General features: G+C 37.0%; 1 protein-coding gene across 6 annotated transcripts in view; it reads right to left on the bottom strand.

Annotated features, from left to right (window-relative positions):
- The window catches only part of Dlg2 (discs large MAGUK scaffold protein 2), a 1891758-nt gene that overhangs the window by 689702 nt on the left and 1182976 nt on the right, over positions 1–19080 (bottom strand). The window contains exon 1 of one of the 6 annotated variants that reach the window (XM_029479405.1): positions 4597–4966. The exons of 4 other annotated variants lie outside the window; for them this stretch is intronic. In XM_029479405.1, coding sequence (XP_029335265.1) covers positions 4597–4719 — 123 coding nt within the window. In that variant the 5' untranslated portion in view covers positions 4720–4966. Of the gene's footprint in view, positions 1–4596; positions 4967–19080 lie in introns of those variants that run through there. One more of the 6 variants, XM_029479406.1, reaches the window with a different exon arrangement.

Raw genomic sequence — 19080 nt, 5'->3', positions numbered from 1 at the left:
AAAGAAAGAAAGAAAGAAAGAAAGAAAGAAAGAACAGGGAGGGATGAAGGAAGGAAGAAAGAAAAAAGAAGGGAGGGAGGAGGGAGGAAGGAAAGAGGGAGGGAAGGAAAGAAGGAAGGAAGGAAGGAAGGAAGGAAGGAAGGAAGGAAGGAAGGAAGGAAGGAAGGATGGAAGGAAGGAAGGAAGGAAAAAGAACAGGCTAAGGATAAAATCAAGTGGGTTATTAGGAGGCCAGGACTCCTGGTTTTACTGGCTATTTGCTGTTGACAAGGAACCTAGTCCCACTGACTTTGTAACATGGGAGTAATGAAGGCAGTGTCATCTCACAGAGCAGTTTACTTGAGTCCCTACTCACTGTTCATCAGGCTTTCTAAAGAAAGAAAAGGAGTGCCGTGTGATGTCAGGCTTGTGGGAAGGTAGGGAGGAAGGATGTGAGTCACTTCTGGAATGACAGACTCTCACACCGAGGCATGGTATTCTCAGTTGATTTGTTCATCTTTACGCCAGCTTTGTTCTTTTCTTTTCATCCACATTTTATCTCTGCTTCTCTCTTCTCTGCTTCACTTGCTGGCAAGTGTAACAAGGTTCTCTGTTTGTCCACACAGAAAGCCATTTGAGGCACTTTAAATTTAATGTTAGGGTACTGGGACAGGTGGAACAATGAGGTAAGCCAGCTGAGGAACCTGAACTGAGAACTAATGCTATTGAAGAGGGTGAATGAATACTATTGCACCCGGTCTTTTATTGACAGAAGCCTAGTGCCTATTAGCAAGATGGGAAGATGGATTGCACTAATAGCATATGGAATCCCCGAGTGAATGAGTTTACTAAATCCCACAATGTTGACTATCAACATATAGGAAAACAATACTGAGGGCAGAGACAGTAAGCACCATTGAGTCAAGAGGTCATGAAGTCTCTGATGAAGTGATGGTGCCTCAAAAAATAGAGATTTCTCTTTGTGCCCTTATCTTGGGAGGATAATAGTGGCTAGCAGTTAGATAACAAGGTCTCCAGAACACAGGAATGAGCTCAACACACTGATAAATAAATAAACATATGTCTTTATGAAAAAGGACTACTAACTTTCAGCCATTTTACAAACATATATAACCATTTTAATAAAATGTAAAACTCTCAGATTTCTCTAACGCCCAGAGATACCAGAAGATACCCCAAAGCACTATGGTAGATTGAGTTCCTAAGATTTCATGAAGGATGTTTACTCATCCCTACATCCAATATCTATTAACTTACATGAGCCAAGCACTTAATACTAAAAGACATGGGAAAATCTTTGTTGTTATTTTGAGCTCAGGGCAGTTGGGTCGAACAGATGAACCTAAAAGTCCTGAGTTGATTTCTATCTCATCACTACAGGGCATGATCAGATTTGTGAATCAAATCTTGGAATTGAAGAGTGTCACAGTTTGGTTTCCTTCCTCCCTGCAAACTCCTTTGAGTTATATGGTACAGTATGGGTTACACGTTTATTGCCACTATGTTCAATGTTAGGATGTATGGTTAGAGGGTTATCACCTGGAAATAGACTACCAATATAGTTTTAGATTGTACATCAGAGTTTACAGAACTGGTTTACAGAATTGTATTGATTTAGGTCTCCCATATGTATAAGAAATGATCCAGAGCATGTAAGTTCCAGACCATTCTGATCATTTCCTTGGAATACATACTCTCACAGTGCATGCAGAAGAGAGCTTTTAACTGCTTTGGAACTGTTCAAGCCAGATTTTCTAAAATCAGCACCACTGATATATTATATATATATATATTATATAATTCTTATATAATAATATAGTATATATTGTATATACTATATAAACTACTATATATAATTGATTTTGAAATTTTTACTTTTAAAATTATTAGGATTATTTTTATTAACATTTTATTGTTTACTTTATTTATTTACATTTCAAATGTTCACCCCTTTCCAGTCTCCCCTCTGCAACCCCCAATCCAGTCCACTTTCTGCTTTGCCTCTAAGAGGTGTTCCTCCACCCACCCATGCACCCACCCACTCCCTCATCACCTCTTTGGCATCCCCCTACACTGGGTCATAGAGCCTCCACAGGACCAAGGGCTTCCCTTTCTGTTGATGCCAGATAAGGACATCCTCTGCTACATATGCAGCTGGAGTCGTGGACCCATTCATGTTTACTCTTTTGTTGGTGGTTTAGTCCCTGGGAGCCCTGGGTGGTCCTGTTAGTTGATATTGTTGTTTTTCCTATGGAGTTGCAATCCACTTAAGCTCCTTTGGTCCTTCCCCTAACTCTTCCATTGGGGTCTCTGGGCTCAGTTTGATGGTTGATTGTGAGTATTTGCATCTGTATTAGTCAGGTGCTGGCAGAGCCTCTCAGAGGACAGCTATACCAGGCTCCTGTCAGCAAGCATAGAATCAAAATGACCCTGAGATTTCACCTTACACCAAACAGAATGGCTAAGATAAAATTCAGGCAACACCAGATGCTGGCAAGGATGTGGAGAAAGAGGAACATTCCTCCATTGCTGGTGGGATTGCAAGCTGGTAAAACCACTTTGGAAAACAATCTGGCGGTTCCTCAGAAAATTGGAAATAGTTTTACATGAAAATCTAGAATATACAACTCCTGGGCATATACCCAAAAGATGCTCCAACATATAACAAGGACACATGCTCCACTATGTTCTTAGCAGCCTTATTTATAATAGCTAGAAGCTGGAAACAACCCAGATGCCCCTCAATTGAATAATGGATACAGAAAATATGGTACATTTACACAGTGGAGTATTAGGATTATTTTTATAGGGGGCAATTAACTGAGGCAAACACTCTGTCATTTCTTTAATATGACAGCACCAGCACAATATTTGAAATATTCTAAACAGTGAAGGCTATCACTAAATTGAAATGCCATATGTAATTGTATATGTGTATATGTGTGTAAGCAAATTTACATGTCTGTGTATAAAAGCACATACAAGTATATAAAATACAAATCACAAGGCTATAGATTACATGTAGGTGGTATCAGAGTCATTTTTCTAAGGTCCAAAATAAACTCATTAAACTGAATTGAGGCTCAATTCAAAGAGCATTACCCTCACTTGTTCTTTTAACATTAGCTATACTGTCTTATTTTTTTCAAAAACTGTGATGATACATATTTAATAATCAGAATATTTTGAAACATTGGATATTTGCCAGTAGCTTCTCCTTGAAAAAATTACAAAATTTCAGAAAGACAAAGAATAAAATACTTAAATACTTTTGACAATTAATTAGAGATTTTTATTAGCATCCGTGAATGGGGGAAGCAATTATTTCTAAGAAATTATTTTAATTGCTTAAAGAGTAAATACTGAATGTTCTTGGGGAATATAGAACTCTTATTGATAAAAGAAAGAAAGAAGAGTTTGACAAAGATAGAAACAAACTTAATATATGTGTTCCAGTTCAAATCAGAATCATTGTAACTTCATATGACCCTGAGAGTTTCCAAATACCCATTTTAAAAATTCCTTACAGAAACTGTGTATTATGCTGTTGATATTCAAGATTGGCCTTTAGTCATCCAACAAGAGCACAGAATTCAGTTAGAAGCAACTCAAATACAGCAGGAAGTCTTTGAAATATCTAGATGATTTCTAAAATGCAGAGAAAATTATGATTATGTGCAATATGAGATCTTTGAGAGTAATCTGAACTTTAAAGAATATTTGGACTTTTCAATTGCTGAAGGAAGCATATCTCTTGAGTTTCTATGCCACAAGTAGTATATTTTCTTGGAGGAAGTTTGTAATGATTTTTAATAAGGATTAATTTTGAAGACTTTTCCATCATTCTTCATTTGTTACCTGAAAGCTTTAAAAACACATTTTTAAAAAGACTCAACTACTTTAGTATTCTAAGTACTTTAGCTTCTTCCACATACTGCTCAAGTCACCTCAACCTATCAGTGGCCTCCCTCATCCCCTACTTGGATAAACTGTAAGAGCAGTTGTTTCTACAACATGGAACAAGAAAGCCTCATTTATGGAGTCATTTTGTATATTTATAGGTTCTGTCAGACTTCTTCACAGATATGTGAGTAGAGTATCACTATTGAAGAAATGATTATACTTCTTAAGAAAGCCTGTAATCTGGAGATTATTTAAATCAGCACAAGACACAAAGCTAATACAAGACCTTTTCATCTGTCTATAAAAACCATCTGACAAAGTTATTGAAGCTACTTTTTGGATACCAGAAACTATACACTGCAGGTAACTACAAATATTGGTATGAGGAATATCAGTATTACATTTCATCTTTAGTGTGTGCCACTATTAGAAACCACTGTCCTCATGGTATTAATTTGGATCACTATTACTCTTTGTCACTAATCAATATTTGGTCATATTAAGAAATCAGAATTCATACAAAGCAAACAAGAACAGACATACATTTATCTGGAGCAAGAACTACAAGAATTATAGAGATTTAACTATAAAGATGACACATCTTTAAATATACAGAAAATCTTTTTTTCCAATGTGTCAAGAACTAACGAGATGAATAAAAGAATCCTTAAGTAAATAAAGCATTTTCCTTACCGGAATGAACGCATGTTGCATAGCTTCTTCACATTGTTTTAAAGAAGCAATTGTATCCCACAGAAGCTGATAATTCTCAGCTCGGGAAGCACTTGGCCGTTGCATATCGAAAGTCGGTAACATTCAAACTGAGCTCAAAGAACCCAGTTGAAGAAGGAAAAAAAAACCTGCAGATCTGTTACATAAACTTCTTAATTAGATCGGCTACACAAACTGCTATCTTAAGACTTTAAAAAAAGTTAATCAGAACATTTCTTTGGGGGGATAACTGGGCGTGACTTGCACAAAGGCAGATGTTTTCATTGGGAAGTATTTTGATTCCCACACTCGTAAAAAGCAAGAAGCAATCGCATCAGTGTTCCCCTGTCTTCATATGGGTCTGGCAAAACTGCACATACCATAAGTGTGTGGGGGGAAGGAAGTAGGAGGAAGAAAGTGGTGAAAAGTGCTTCTGCCACAAGCTTTGTGTAGCAGGCCACGGAGGTAGAATTAGAGTGAAAAATTGTAAATCGGCAGCAAGTGGGTAACATACACATATATTAGGTATACAGGCAGGCACCTGCACCTGTCAGCTATGTGAGAAAGGCATGCACACCGTCTTTAACTAGCTCCAGCTTTCACTTAAGACATAGATCTAATTCTGGTGTAGCATGTATATCATCACCTTACTATACCACAAGTTGCTTAAGACTTTATCCTAAAGACAAGTCAGAAAGCTTACGTTAATCAAATCATGCGAGCTGTATATGTTAGAATTTAAAAGTAGTTAGGAGAACTTTGTACTGCTTATGCATAGGGAAGCAGTCACATTTAATTCCTGTTTTAGATGGCATTCACAGAGATAATGTAAGGACAGCCATGACTTTGTATATTCTTGGGACTCATAGGTGGTGTGCACAGAGGTAGAATGTCTTAATTCCAAAGAAATATGTTTGTGTAACTCAACAAGGAAAAAAACACTAGTACCATCACTAAATGAAATATGAATAGACTCTCAAGATATATTATATTCTGATTTTTCTTTCACCAAAGACAGAAGCCTGCTACAGTCCCTACAGTATTCTAGGGATCTCTGAGGTAGGGGGAAAGCATATTGAAGGAAATGCTGAGTGGTAGCGAGACGTAAGGAACGCAGATGCTCACAGCTAGGTTCACAGCCAACAATGACAACATTTGTTGATTCACTGTGAGAGGGAAAGGCAAGGGGAGGAAAATACATAACACACTGATTACACTGTATGTTCAATTGACCTCAAGATCCCAAATGGTGTAAGGCAAGGTGTGAGTATAGAGGGTAGCCTGATGGCACAAATGAAAGATTTCTGCCGTATTATTACTATCTGGTTATTTTTGGAAGACCTGCATGATTTGGGTTACCTAGTTTTTCTGCCTTTGTACTCTGGTGATGGCACATTTGTTCATACTGCTGACCTTGTAGTACAAAAGTCCCCTAAACGGATGCCCCAATACTTCTTATCTCGTTTACTTTGTGGGCTTTGACTTTTAATTGAAGAAACTGGGGATACAAGCTTTTCAGGACATTCTACCTGGGCTAATTGGTAGGAAGATTGTTTTTCTTCAGTATTGTGAGTCTACACCATAAGGCTATTGCCATCAGACAGTTTGTTTCTCAATATCAAGTCAACCAAGCTTTTCTTTTTCTCATTCATGGTGTTCTGTTCAGCTCACACCCACAGTCCCTCCTCTGCTTTTATTCCTGCCCTTATCCACTCCCATCTGCCCCAGCCACATGCTGCCTCTTCATGCATGGTCGGCCGGCCAGCCCACAACTTCCCGAAAATATTCTCTCACTAGTAAATGTTCTGAGTTTCTCAGGAAGTAACTGTAAAATAAGTGCTTTTGTTTTTAACATCATCTTCCATAATTCTAACCTATCTTTTCTTAATTTCCTTGAGCAAAACAATATCATTTTTCAGAGAGCAATTTCTGTGTCAAATTCTTGCCCTTTGCTCAGGAGATCTTACCCATACTTTGACCAGAAACTCCTAAAAGGTCCCATTTTTCTTAATATTTTTAAAAAATTGATAATTCTCAGTCTATCTGTAAGAAGTAAACATAAAAATATTCTTCAAATATCTACTAACTCATTTACTCACTTATTTTATAACCACATGAAGCATTTTCTTTTTTTTTATTACGTATTTTCCTCAATTACATTTCCAATGCTCTCCCAAAAGTCCCCCATACCCTCCCCCCCCACTTCCCTACCCACCCATTCCCATTTTTGGCCCTGGCGTTCCCCTGTACTGGGGCATATAAAGTTTGCAAGTCCAATGGGCCTCTCTTTCCAGTGATGGCCGACTAGGCCATCTTTTGATACATATGCAGCTATATCAAGAGCTCCGGGGTACTGGTCAGTTCAGAATGTTGTTCCACTTATAGGGTTGCAGATCCCTTTAGCTCCTTGGATACTTTCTCTACCTCCTCATTGGGAGCCCTGTGATCCATCCAATAGCTGACTGTGAGCATCCACTTCTGTGTTTGCTAGGCCCCGGCATAGTCTCACAAGAGACAGCTATATCTAGGACCTTTCAGCAAAATCTTGCTAGTGTATGCAATGGTGTCAGCATTTGGAAGCTGATTATGGGGTGGATCCCTGAAGCATTTTCTATGTGCAATAATTTTATGATAATTCTTTGAACAAATGAACATAAGAAAGGTTGAGTCTATTCTTAAGAATAATGCAATAGGAAGAATAACAGATTGTACAAACTGAGACAAGTCTAAAATGTCCAAGGGATTAGAATAGGTATCATAAATTAAGCTCATAACAACGAAAAACTAAATACAACTTCTATGGGGACATCAGGATGGACTGATGAAAATTCCACACTTGACTAGAACTTGAAGTTGATTAAGAAATGAATATGCAAATATAGGTTGGGGAACGGGACAACAGAAGGGGGTAAAATGGTGCAGGGTAGGAAGGAAGTAGCACTATTTATTAGAAGGAATATGGCATCATTAAGGAAGTCACAGCACTGAGGACCACACATCCAGATTTGGACTGGAGGCAAAGCTATTTTGCTTAGATGTCATGCATGTATACAACTAAATATGGTAGTGACTATCTCCATTTTCATCTTCCAAACCCCCTCATATCCTCCAAAATGCATCCTCCCAACTTTGTGTTTCTGTTTTCAAATAATTCACTAATCTCAATTATTGCTGCCCAATGTACTGTAGCATGTACAAAGAGGTGTGCATTTAAGGACTTTCTGAGGGTGAGTGGTTTTACTATATCCATGCCAACTGTACCTGTAGTAAAAATGAAATAATAGGACCTAGATTAATTTTCTCAACTAAAACAACCTAAACTAGACTAGGCTTTCTGGTTAACTAGATTCCAAGGAAGGACACAAAATGGCAAATAGCAATGAACTTCAGGAGAAAGAAAGAGGTGCTTCTTATTCATCACCTTCTTACAGATGGTATCTCTACACGTCAAGGAGGGGGAGCTAGTTGTAGTCCTGTGTACTTGTATTGAAAGGGTAACATGGGTTTTATGAAGAGAAAAAGTAGAAAGCCGAAGTTAAGAAGTCAATTATTACAGTCATAGATACCAGTCCTTTCTCTGAATGGCAAGTAGACAGAAAACCTGGAAGACCTAGAGAAAATCAACCATTCATTTGAGCTAATGTAGCTCACTGTAATGTAGAGCAGTTCATACAAAAATAACTTTTGCTATTCTATTCAAATTCAGTTCTGTTCTTCACATATTATTTTCAAATATTGTGTTGTTTTCCAAGAATGGATATATTGTGAAAAACTTTTCCTGGTGTGTGTGTGTGTGTGTGTGTGTGTGTGTGTGTGTGTGTGTGTGTGTGTGTGTGTGTGTGTATTTACCAGTGGGCCATGGCCAGAAGGTCACAGAGGTCATATGATGGTATTATTTTTCCTCCTTAAACACTATATGAATTTTTTCTCTGAAGCATGTTATCATTGATCTTGGAACTTATATTTTGGAGTGATCTTGGCAGCCAACAATCCCTATGGATCCTCTTATCTCTGTCTCCCTCAGTGCTGTGGTTTCCACCATTCACAAGACTCTGAACAGCTTTTACTTAGGTGCTGGGATATGAACTCTGCCACTCACTTTGTTTTTTAAGTATTCTTAAGCATGAAATTGTATCTGTAGTCCTGGAAACCAATTTTTAATAAATAAAATATGATTCATATCATAGAAAGTATATTCCTTGACTATAATGAATCAAATAAGAAGTCAGTATGTGAATAATACATTAAAACTCTCAAATATTTGGAATAAAACCCCACAATTCTAAATAACTCATTGGTCCAAAAAGAAAATTAGAATGCATTTTTAAATTAATGCAAATAAGGATAGCAATGTCCATTGGATGATAAAGTAATAATGTAGACAGCATACCTTTTATTCATGCCCATATTTGAAAAGATGATTTTAAATTAGTTACTTTAACTTGTATGTTGAACTACCAGAAAATAAAGTGAATGAAACCAAATTACATAGGTAAATAAACCATCCACTATTGGATGAAACATCCCAGGAAAGAGTTATGATAGGTTTCTGTCTGCAAGCATAGAAGAGTATCATTAAATAGTAGAGATAGAAAGAGATGCAGAGACCCACAGCCAAACATTAGGTGGAGCTTGTGGAGTCCTATGGAAGAATGAGGGTTAGAACTGAATGAGCAGAAGGGGGGGGGCGTGTCAAGAATACCACAAGAAGAGCTACAGAATCAACCAACCTGGACCCAAGGGAATTCACAGAGACTGAACCACCAACCAGAGAGCATGCAGGGGCTATATCTAGACCCCTACACATTTGTGGCAGATGTGCAGCTTGGTCTTTATGTGGGTCCTCTAATAATTGGAGTGGGTGCTGTCTTTGGCTCTGTTGCATGCCATTGGATCTCCTTTCCCTAACTGGACTGCTTGGTTGGGCCTCAGTTGGGAGGATGGTATGCTTAGTTCTGCTGGAACTAGATGTCCCAGGGAGGGGTGTACACTTTGAAGAGAAGGGAAGAGGGTAGTGAGGGAAGGGATTTGTAAGTATGGAACTGGGAGGAGAGGACAGAGGGGAGCTGTGATTAGAATGTAAAGTGAATACATTATTGAGAAAAAACAGAAAATAGATAGAAATCACTTTAGCATTATAGCACAAATTGGAGAAAACCTAATGAATTCAAAAGCCATTATTTGAGAACATCAATAAAATTGACAATCCTCTACTAAATGGGTGTAGGATTAAAAAAGAAAAAAGAAATAAATTGCTGAACTCAATATGGCAGGAATGGGGATCTCTGAGGATTACACAGACTTTAAAAAAGCCCCCATGAAGTCAATACCCTAGGCAAAATAGAAAAAAAAAAAAAAACCTTTAAGATATGTAACTACCAAGGCACATTCAAAAAATATAAAATATAAATATAAAACCTAATATAATTAGGTTTTATATATTTAGGTTTATTATATTTATATATAATAGCCAGATTATATTTTGACTGAAGATATGAACTTAAAACTGAAAATATTCCAACAAAAAACCCATCAAAGTCTAACTGATGAATTCTACCAAACACTTATAGAAGTAATAACAACTATATACAAACTCTCACACAATGACAGAAAAAAAATATCTTCAAACTAAATTTTTGAAGCTGACATTATTCCGATACCAATCCTGATGGAGATACTACAGAAAATTCATCACAGATACTGTTGCAAAATTTAAAATAAAACTTCAGCAAATTTAACTCAACAATTTATGAAAAAGGCAATGTATGAAGAGCAAACAGCTGTTTAAACTGGCAGAATAAATATGGTTTAACAGCAGAAAATGAGCACATAATTCATTTCACTATTTTTTTTAAAAAGGAAAAATACAAATGGCAGCTCATCACCATGAAAATTCAGACAGAATACTTTACAACTCTTTGTTTGTTTTGTTTTTTGAGACAGGGTTTCTCTGAATAGCCCTGAGTGTCCTGGAACTCACTTTGTAGACCAGGCTGGCCTTGAACTCAGAAATCCTCCTGCCTGTGCCTCCTGAGTGCTGAGATTAAAGGCGTGGTTCACCATACCCGGCTCTTTACAATTTTAATAGCTATTCATGACTTAAAAAAAAGAGAAAAGGACATGAATGTTTCTTCTCAACCTAACCACAAAACCTTTGACCTACAGTTTGCCCTGCCTACAATTTGCCCAAAATATTCAATGACTGACATTGCCCAGAGAACCAGAAGCCAGGGGCTTAATAAGCCAGAGAACAGAACATGAAAAGAGAAAGAAAGAGAGAGAGAGAGAGAGAGAGAGAGAGAGAGAGAGAGAGAGAGAGAGAGAGAGAGAGAGAGAAGAAAGAAAGAAAGACTAAAGTTAATGAGATGATTGCTAATGTTACACTCATAGATTAGCATCTAGCCCAACTGTCATGAGAGAGGACATATAAACTTGTCACCCATCAACTGATGGAAACAGAAGCAGAAACCTATAGCCAAACAGTAGGCAGAGCTTGGTGAATCCCGTGGAAGAGGAGGAAGAAGGACTGCAGGGGTCAGAGATATCAAGGACATCACAAGAAAATCTACAGAATCAACTAAATTGGCTCATAGGAGCTAATAGAAACTGAACAACCAACCAGGGAGCTTTCATGGGACTAACTTAGGTCTTCTGCGTTAAGTTATATTTGTATAGCTTGATCATCTTGTGGGACTCCTAACAGTGGGAGCAGGAGCTGTTTCTGTCTCTGTTGCCTCCCTTTGGGACCCCTTCCCCTAGTAAGTTGCATTGTCTAGCCTTTATAGAGAATCAGGAGCCTGGTCTTACTGAAACTTGATGTGGCATTGATGGTTGATATCCATGGAGACTGACCCTATTCTGATGAGAAGCAGAGGAGTGGATGGGAGTGGGATGGGGATGGGGGAATAGGAGATGGGAGAGGTGGGGGTTTGGGGGATGTTGGGGGTAGAGAATGTGGTGAGGAGAAGAAAGAGGGAAAGCTGTGGTCAGGATGCAAAATAAATAAATAAATAAAATGAATAAATATTTTATTAAAAAAAGAGAATATTCCTCTCACCACTTCTCATCAACATTGCCTGGAAGGTTCTAGCTAATGCAGCAAAGTAAGAAAAAGGAATGAAATTAGAGACTAAAAGTGTCTTTGCTTGCAGATTATATAAACATGTATTCAGAAAATCCCAGGAAGTCTGAAGGGAAGCTACTTAAAGGTTTAAGCAATCTTAATAAGCTTGCGAGATATAAACTTATCATACAAAGATAAACTGTATTCTATTCACTATGGGTAGAAAAATGAGATAAAAAATGTTTTCATCATGATCAAAAACTGTCATACAAAGATATGTAAAAGATTCATAAGCTATATGCACTGAAAACTATAAGGATGTATTATAAATGTGTATATGTGCACATACTAAGGACTGAATGTAAGCTCTTGCCCATGTCAGGCAAGGACTATTCCATTAAGTCATAGTCGAGTTCTTAAAGAATAAATTTCAAAGTTGTATTTTTGTACTGATGCAATGGATTGAAAACTGACTCATAGATCAAATGCAATCCTAACTCAAATCTCAAAAGTAACAAGACACCTTCAAGAAAGAAAATGAAAACTGAACAACGACAATGACAAAAACCTAATTTCTTAATTTTTGAAGAGAAACTAAACAAAACGGTTTGGGAATAACATTAAGGTAGATATACAGCTCTGTAGACAGCAGATCTTCAACAAAGGCACAGGGCCATTCAATGGAGAAAAGGAAAATCTTTTTCACATAATGATGTTTGAAATATGTGTTATCCAATATGCAAAAGAGCAAACTTTATTCTACATATCTTCTTTCAAATGGATTATATACATGGATGCAAATTGTAAATAGTGTCCAAAAGAAACTGTAAAATAAAATTATCAGGATCCTGGATTGGGTATAATATTCAAAGCACACTCCATGAAGAAAAAACAAACTGAAAAAACATGGTTAAATTAAAAGTTAACTGTTATTTGAAAATAGAATAAAAGAAACACACTGTCAGTCTAAATATCAACAACAAAATGTAGTGATAAAATAACTTCTAATGATATTCTGCTACACTTATAGATCAGTGCCTTCCTTAGCCATCATCAGAGACTCCTCCTGCAACAGTTGAGAAGAAAACCAGACCCATAGCCTATCATTGCAGAGAATGAGAGACCTTTGAACACTCAGCCCTAAATAGGATGTCTCTGGCAGTCCTTCTCCCCACAGAGCTCATGGAACCCCACAGAGAATGAGACAAGAGGATATTAGAGGGAGAGAGTATGGAGGACATCAAGAAAATGAATTCCTCTAAGTTAACATGGGCAAAGCTCATATGAACTCACAGAGCCTGCATGTGTCTGCAGGGGTCCTCAGCCTATATGTTATGCCTCCCTGAGTGTACAGATGTGTCTGCAGGGGTCCTCAGCCTATATGTTATGCCTCCCTGAGTGTACAGATGAGAAGATGGGCAGGGCTCTGTCTCATATGCCTTCTCTTGGACTCTTATCCTTATTCCTTCTTCTTGTTTATCTTGTCCCATTTCCATGTGATCATTTGATAGTTTGTGTTTTATCTTATTATATTTTATTTTGTTATGCTTTATTATTATATTTTAGAAGCCTGTTTTTAATCTAGTGAGAGACAGAAAGGGAATGGATCTGGAGGGGAGAGAAGGTACAGACAGGCTGGGGGAGCAGAGGGAGAGGAAATTGTGATCAGGAAATATTATGTGAGAGAAAAATAAGTTTCAATAAAGGAGGGAAAGAAAGAAACACAGACAGTCCATTGAATGTGGGAAGATACTTGAAGTCGTGTATTTGATGATGGGCATGTCTATAACAGACAGAGAAACTCAAAACACAAGATCTGAATAAAAAGAAAATAGTAAAATTAGAAAATGAAGATCTAAATGGGTAATTCAACCTTATAGATAAATAATTATCAAATAAGCCTAGGGAGGTGATCCAGAGAATAAATTATTATGTAAACAGCAATTAAAGCAATAACGAAGCCCTGTGATGCACCTAGTGAAATATTTAATGGTAGAGTATGTTAATTGAAGACATAGAAGTTTGGAATTGTAATATATTGTGAGACTGCATAGGGTACAACCCTTAGAATAGTTTAGTGCTCATCTGAAAAATTACATATAACCCTACTGTATAAGGTAAGCATTTGATTCTTTGAAAGCAATTACCCAAGAGAACTAAAGGCATATGAGAAATCACACTTTTACAAATATTTATGGCTATGTTGTTTTTAAAACCTCTGAAATGAATAGCATCACCAAAAGTTATCGATAAGTGATTTGTATCATACTCACACAATGGATTACTACTGGTCAATAAGAAAGAGTGAACTACTAATATATTCAACAAAATGGTGATATCTCAAAAATAATCTAATGGTGAATGAAGCTCTTTACATAAAATTCTCAAACAGGGGCAACAGAATAGGGAACAGTAGTTGCCTGGGCTTAGGGTTAGGGAGGTATGTGAGGAAGTTGCATTAGAGATTGTAAAGGGGAAAGAAGAAACTTTGAGAGGGGGGCGATGGATCAGATCACTATCTTGAATAAGTGCTTGCATATGTCAAAACTTATCAAGTTGTACCTTGCTGAAGCTATTTATAAATTTTTCTTTAAAAGTTCCCAGAACCATTAGAAAGCCTCACACTCCTGAGTTTTTAATCCTAAGTGCCAAGTTTTTTTTTTTTTATCATTTCACACTATAATCTTGTAATTTAACTTTTCTCTTACAGAGAAGATTTAGGAAACAATGGCCTTCCAGTAGGAAGGAGAGACCAAGGTATGGACAAACTGAAGCAGAGGGACGGCACCTTTCCTCTGAAACATGGTGTATCTCTATTGGGCCAGTTTTGTTTTACCTTGACAATCTTTAATTATTCACCTACAAAAGTAAAGCATCAGACCGCACAACTCAAATATCTTGCAGACATAATATATGAATATACAAACACATTTTAATATTCAGTAATCCTGTCTTCTTATTAACTAAGCACTTCCCAGTGTCATTAAATTTAGAAAAGCTATGTCCTGCAATACGGAACTTCAAGTGACATAGAAGCTGGAACTCTCCAGGAAGAGGGAAAACTGTCTTGAGACTATTAACATTTCTGATTGTTCTGTAGTACTATCATAATTTATATCAGTGTTATATTGGTATTGTTAATATTATTATAATCATAAAATGATAATTTTTCTACCTAAAAACTTTCCACTGCACCTCCAGACTAAACAACAAAAGAAGGGAGATGTCCATGAAGTCTACCCCGATCAAATGACAATTGATAACTGCAGAGAGAGGCAGAGTCAATTTTCTATAAGACTGTAGTCCCTGATAAGTCTACCACCGCCTTTTTGAGAGCTTCATACCCAACAATATTTGAGAAGCACAGATTAAACTTGAGGGATTCTCAAAAGAAGAGGAAGAAGAAGAGGAGGAGGAAGAGGAGGAGGAAGAGAAAGAAACAAATTACAAAATTTGGTGGGTAGGGAAGGGTGGCTGATTTTGGAGCAGTTGTGGTAAGGGGTGAAGATGATTAAAATAGTTCTACAAAATTCTTAAAGAACTAATAAAACAACATCATTGAAATTAAAAATAATAATCTGTATTCAAGGAACATGTAATTGGCAATTATTTCTCTTTCCTGATGCTTTTCTTCTCTAAACTCACATTTATGGTCCCTTTTCTTATTTTGCTCATATCCTTGGCCCAGATTTTTTACTTGAACAAGATATCTGATATATGCTGTTTATCACTGGTTAGATATCTCACACACCTCTCAGACTTCACTCCAAATGCCACCTTGTTTTCTCCCTGTCCCATCAAATGTTTCTCTTTTACCTTTCCCATCTAGTAAATGCCAACTCCATCAAATTAGCTGCTAAAGTGAGTATCCTTTCCCTCCAGGGCATTCTCCACTTCATCATCACCTTCTGTGCTTTGTATGGACTAGCTTCGCCTATAACCAGTATTCTGGGTCAATTGCCCATCTGCATGTCAATGCATAGCCCCATTCCAGTTCTTAGGAGTTAATGAATCCCATTCACATTTTGGCTCTTATACAAATGATAGCTTCTCTTTTACAAGTCTCCCAACTTTGCTTTAGAATTCTCATCCTTTTAAAACTAATTCCATATAGATATGGAATATGGATATATTTCCTTTTACCTTTCTCATCTAGTAAATGCCAACTCCTTCAAATTAACTGCTAAAGTGAGTATCATTTCATATATATATATGTGTGTGTGTGTGTGTGTGTGTGTGTATACATATTCATATGAACACACAAACTCATCACAGATACTCACATATACACATAATTTTAAAAGCTACCATTTTTAATGGTAAAATTGAGGGTTCATTCCTATTAGTTTGGTATAGCTATAGTCACTAGAAGAGGCAACTTGAGGAATTGGCTCTATCTTAGTGACTTGTGAGCATAGTTGCGGTATGATTAACAATGATGACTGATGTAGAGAGCTTAGTCCATTGTGCAATACGCCACACCTTGGCAGATGTCCTAGGTTGTATACTAAAGCACTCTGAGAAATCTGAGAAAGCCACAGGGAGCAAACCAGTAAGTAGGGTTCCCTTATGGCATCTGGTTCAGTCCCTGCTTCCTGTCCACTTCTTCCTGTCTTAGCTTCCCTCCATGATGTGTTGTTGCATGTAATTCAAACAAACACTTTCTTCATCAAGTTGCTTTTGGCCAAGTGTTTTATCATAGGAATAGAAAAGTAAACTAGGACAGTAAGTCTCAAATTTGAACCTAGGTCTGGTCCCATTCAGTTCTTATCACTGAGCATCATTTTTCCACCATTGCTCAGATTTTTAGCCTTTTCTGAGTAACTTGCTTCTCTTCTTCCCTAGCTCTCAATTACATCTTGTTATAATATTCTCTGCATAATAATATACACCAAGCACTGCTTGCAAGGCCAAAATCCACAGAGCCTCACCATGGTACCCAATGACGCTTTAGTCTTATGCCTTTAAAATCTCATATCATATTAAATATGAAAGGAATGGTTAGGGCTTTATGGGCAGTAGACATAAAAGAGTGCTTTTCAAAATCAATAGTGAATATGCTCTCTTGCTACTGTTAGCCTTGTGGACCACTCTCTTAAGCAGCATGAAGAAAGTAATCACATGACAGGCTAAGAGACTCTCATCTTAATGAAGGCATTGCAGAAAGATTAACTAGAACATGAAAGAACTTCTAAGGATGGCTGATTCAAATTATCTTTTATTTCCATGCTGCCTAAGTATGGCCAAGCAGAAAATTCTCAATTGGAAGAAATTCTCTCAAGTAGCATTTGCAGCATGCCCAATGCACTTCTATTTTCTAAGATATTAAATAATGAGCTATAAATTTTAGATACTCATAATTTTCATCATATATATATATAGTATGTATGGACTATGTATGAATGTACGTATGTATGTATTATGTATGTATGTATGTATATGATGTTCTAAGGACTAAGACAGTCCTTGTGGTTTCTGAGTGGGAGTAAGGCATAATACTGAGGGATGGAATTGACTCAAGTGTACTTCTGGGCCATGTAGAGGAACCCTGTTGGTTGGTCTTGGGTGGCTTCCATCACTTACTGGCTGTCTGGCTGGCTGGCTAGGATTGAGGTTCATTGTTTCCATCTATCTGAAGAAACACAGAGCTTAGGTATAGCACACAATCCAGAGTTAGACTTCCTTGTCAACATTCTAGCTCTGTGATATTTAACTCTATACTCACTATGGTGTTGCTCAATAAAAGATACCTCTTCTCTAAAATAGGTTTGATAATAGCATTTGCCATAGAGTTTGGAAAAGAACTAAATGAATTGGGTTTGTATATCTAACATAAAATATGTCAACAGTTGTAATCATTAGTGATTATTTCTCTTCTGAACATATCCATAATTCTATGGCTGTGCCACTGACATCTGTCCATTTGTCACATTTGAGTCCTCTACTAGTTCATGAGCATAATTTATACATAATCTGTATGACTAATTAGAATGTGTTTATAATTTTATATGAAGGGAGCGCCTGGACTGACTTTCTAATAGTTTATTAGGACCATAAAATTTTCATTGACTCAATTCCTGTCACAATTCTGATTAGATACCTAATTCATTGATTTGTATAAATAAGTGGTTCCAAACCTTCCTAATGTTGTGATCCTTTAATAGAGTTCATTGTCGTATGCTGTTGCCCAACCATAAAATCATGTTTTTGCTACTTTATAACTGCCATCTTGCTACTGTTGGAAATTGTAATGTAAATACCTCTGTTTTCTGATGGTCTTAGATGATGCCTGTGAAAGGGTTGTTTGACCCACAGGTTGAGAACTCTAAGTAATAGGTCTTCACTGGGTAGTAGACTCTTGTCTTAGTCAGAGGTGTGACATCTCCCAACCTCTGTCAGCCTTCCCTAGTCCTCCCATTTCTTTGTGTATGTTCCTATTTTGCTCCTATCTTTCTTCCTTTCTCCAGATTTAGTTTGTCCATTTTTCTTTACTTTGTCCATTTTTGTTCTACATACACATATAACCAGAAATGACATTTTGGTAGAATTCATGTGTAGTTTTAATATTGAATGTAGGAACCTAGTTTCTGTGATGAGATGACAGTGATCAGAGGGAAGAGCAGAGGAGAGGTACCTAGATTGCTAGCCTAGGCAGGGGATGTGAGCTGGATGGAAAAGCAAAGGAAGGGTGCTGAGTATAAAAGTGTACCCAAAGAGTAAAGAAATAGTCCTTGGCTCTATTAACACTACAAGCAATACATCAATTAAGACAACATAATACTAAAGGAAGAATAGCACTAAATCTCCATTTAATTAATTATTTACTTCATGAATTTGAGGAAATTAATTGCAATCACCAAACTTTTGGTTTTCTCCCTTATAAATTATAAACGACAATTACCATTCTTCAAGGATTGTTACAGAAATCAAAGGAATATATACATTTAATTTTCTTTGAAAGATTAAAAAATTACTAAAATATAAATAATTGTGAGAAAGTATCAATACTAAGATCATGACTGTTTTTAGGATTATCAGAAAGAAGAAAGGGAAGGCTCCAAAGTAAATATGATGCATTTCTTCATGTAATTAAAAGCTATTAGAACAGACAATGTATAATAAAAATATGTTTTGTTTTGTGATGCATTCTTTTTTTTAATTAGGTATTTATTTCATTTACATTTCCAATGCTATCCCAAAAGTCCACACACACACTCCCCTACCCACTCCCCCATCTACCCACTCCCACTTCTTGGCCCTGGCGTTCCCCTGTACTGAGGTATATAACGTTTGCACGACGAATGGGCCTCTCTTTTCACTGATGGCTGACTAGGCCATCTTCTGATACATATGCAGCTAGAGACACGAGCTCTGGGGGGTACTGGTTAGTTCATATTGTTGTT

Source organism: Mus caroli, chromosome 7 (genome assembly GCF_900094665.2).
Source record: "Mus caroli chromosome 7, CAROLI_EIJ_v1.1, whole genome shotgun sequence".
Classification (NCBI taxonomy): domain Eukaryota; kingdom Metazoa; phylum Chordata; class Mammalia; order Rodentia; family Muridae; genus Mus; species Mus caroli.
This window is presented reverse-complemented; position numbering and strand designations above follow the sequence as displayed.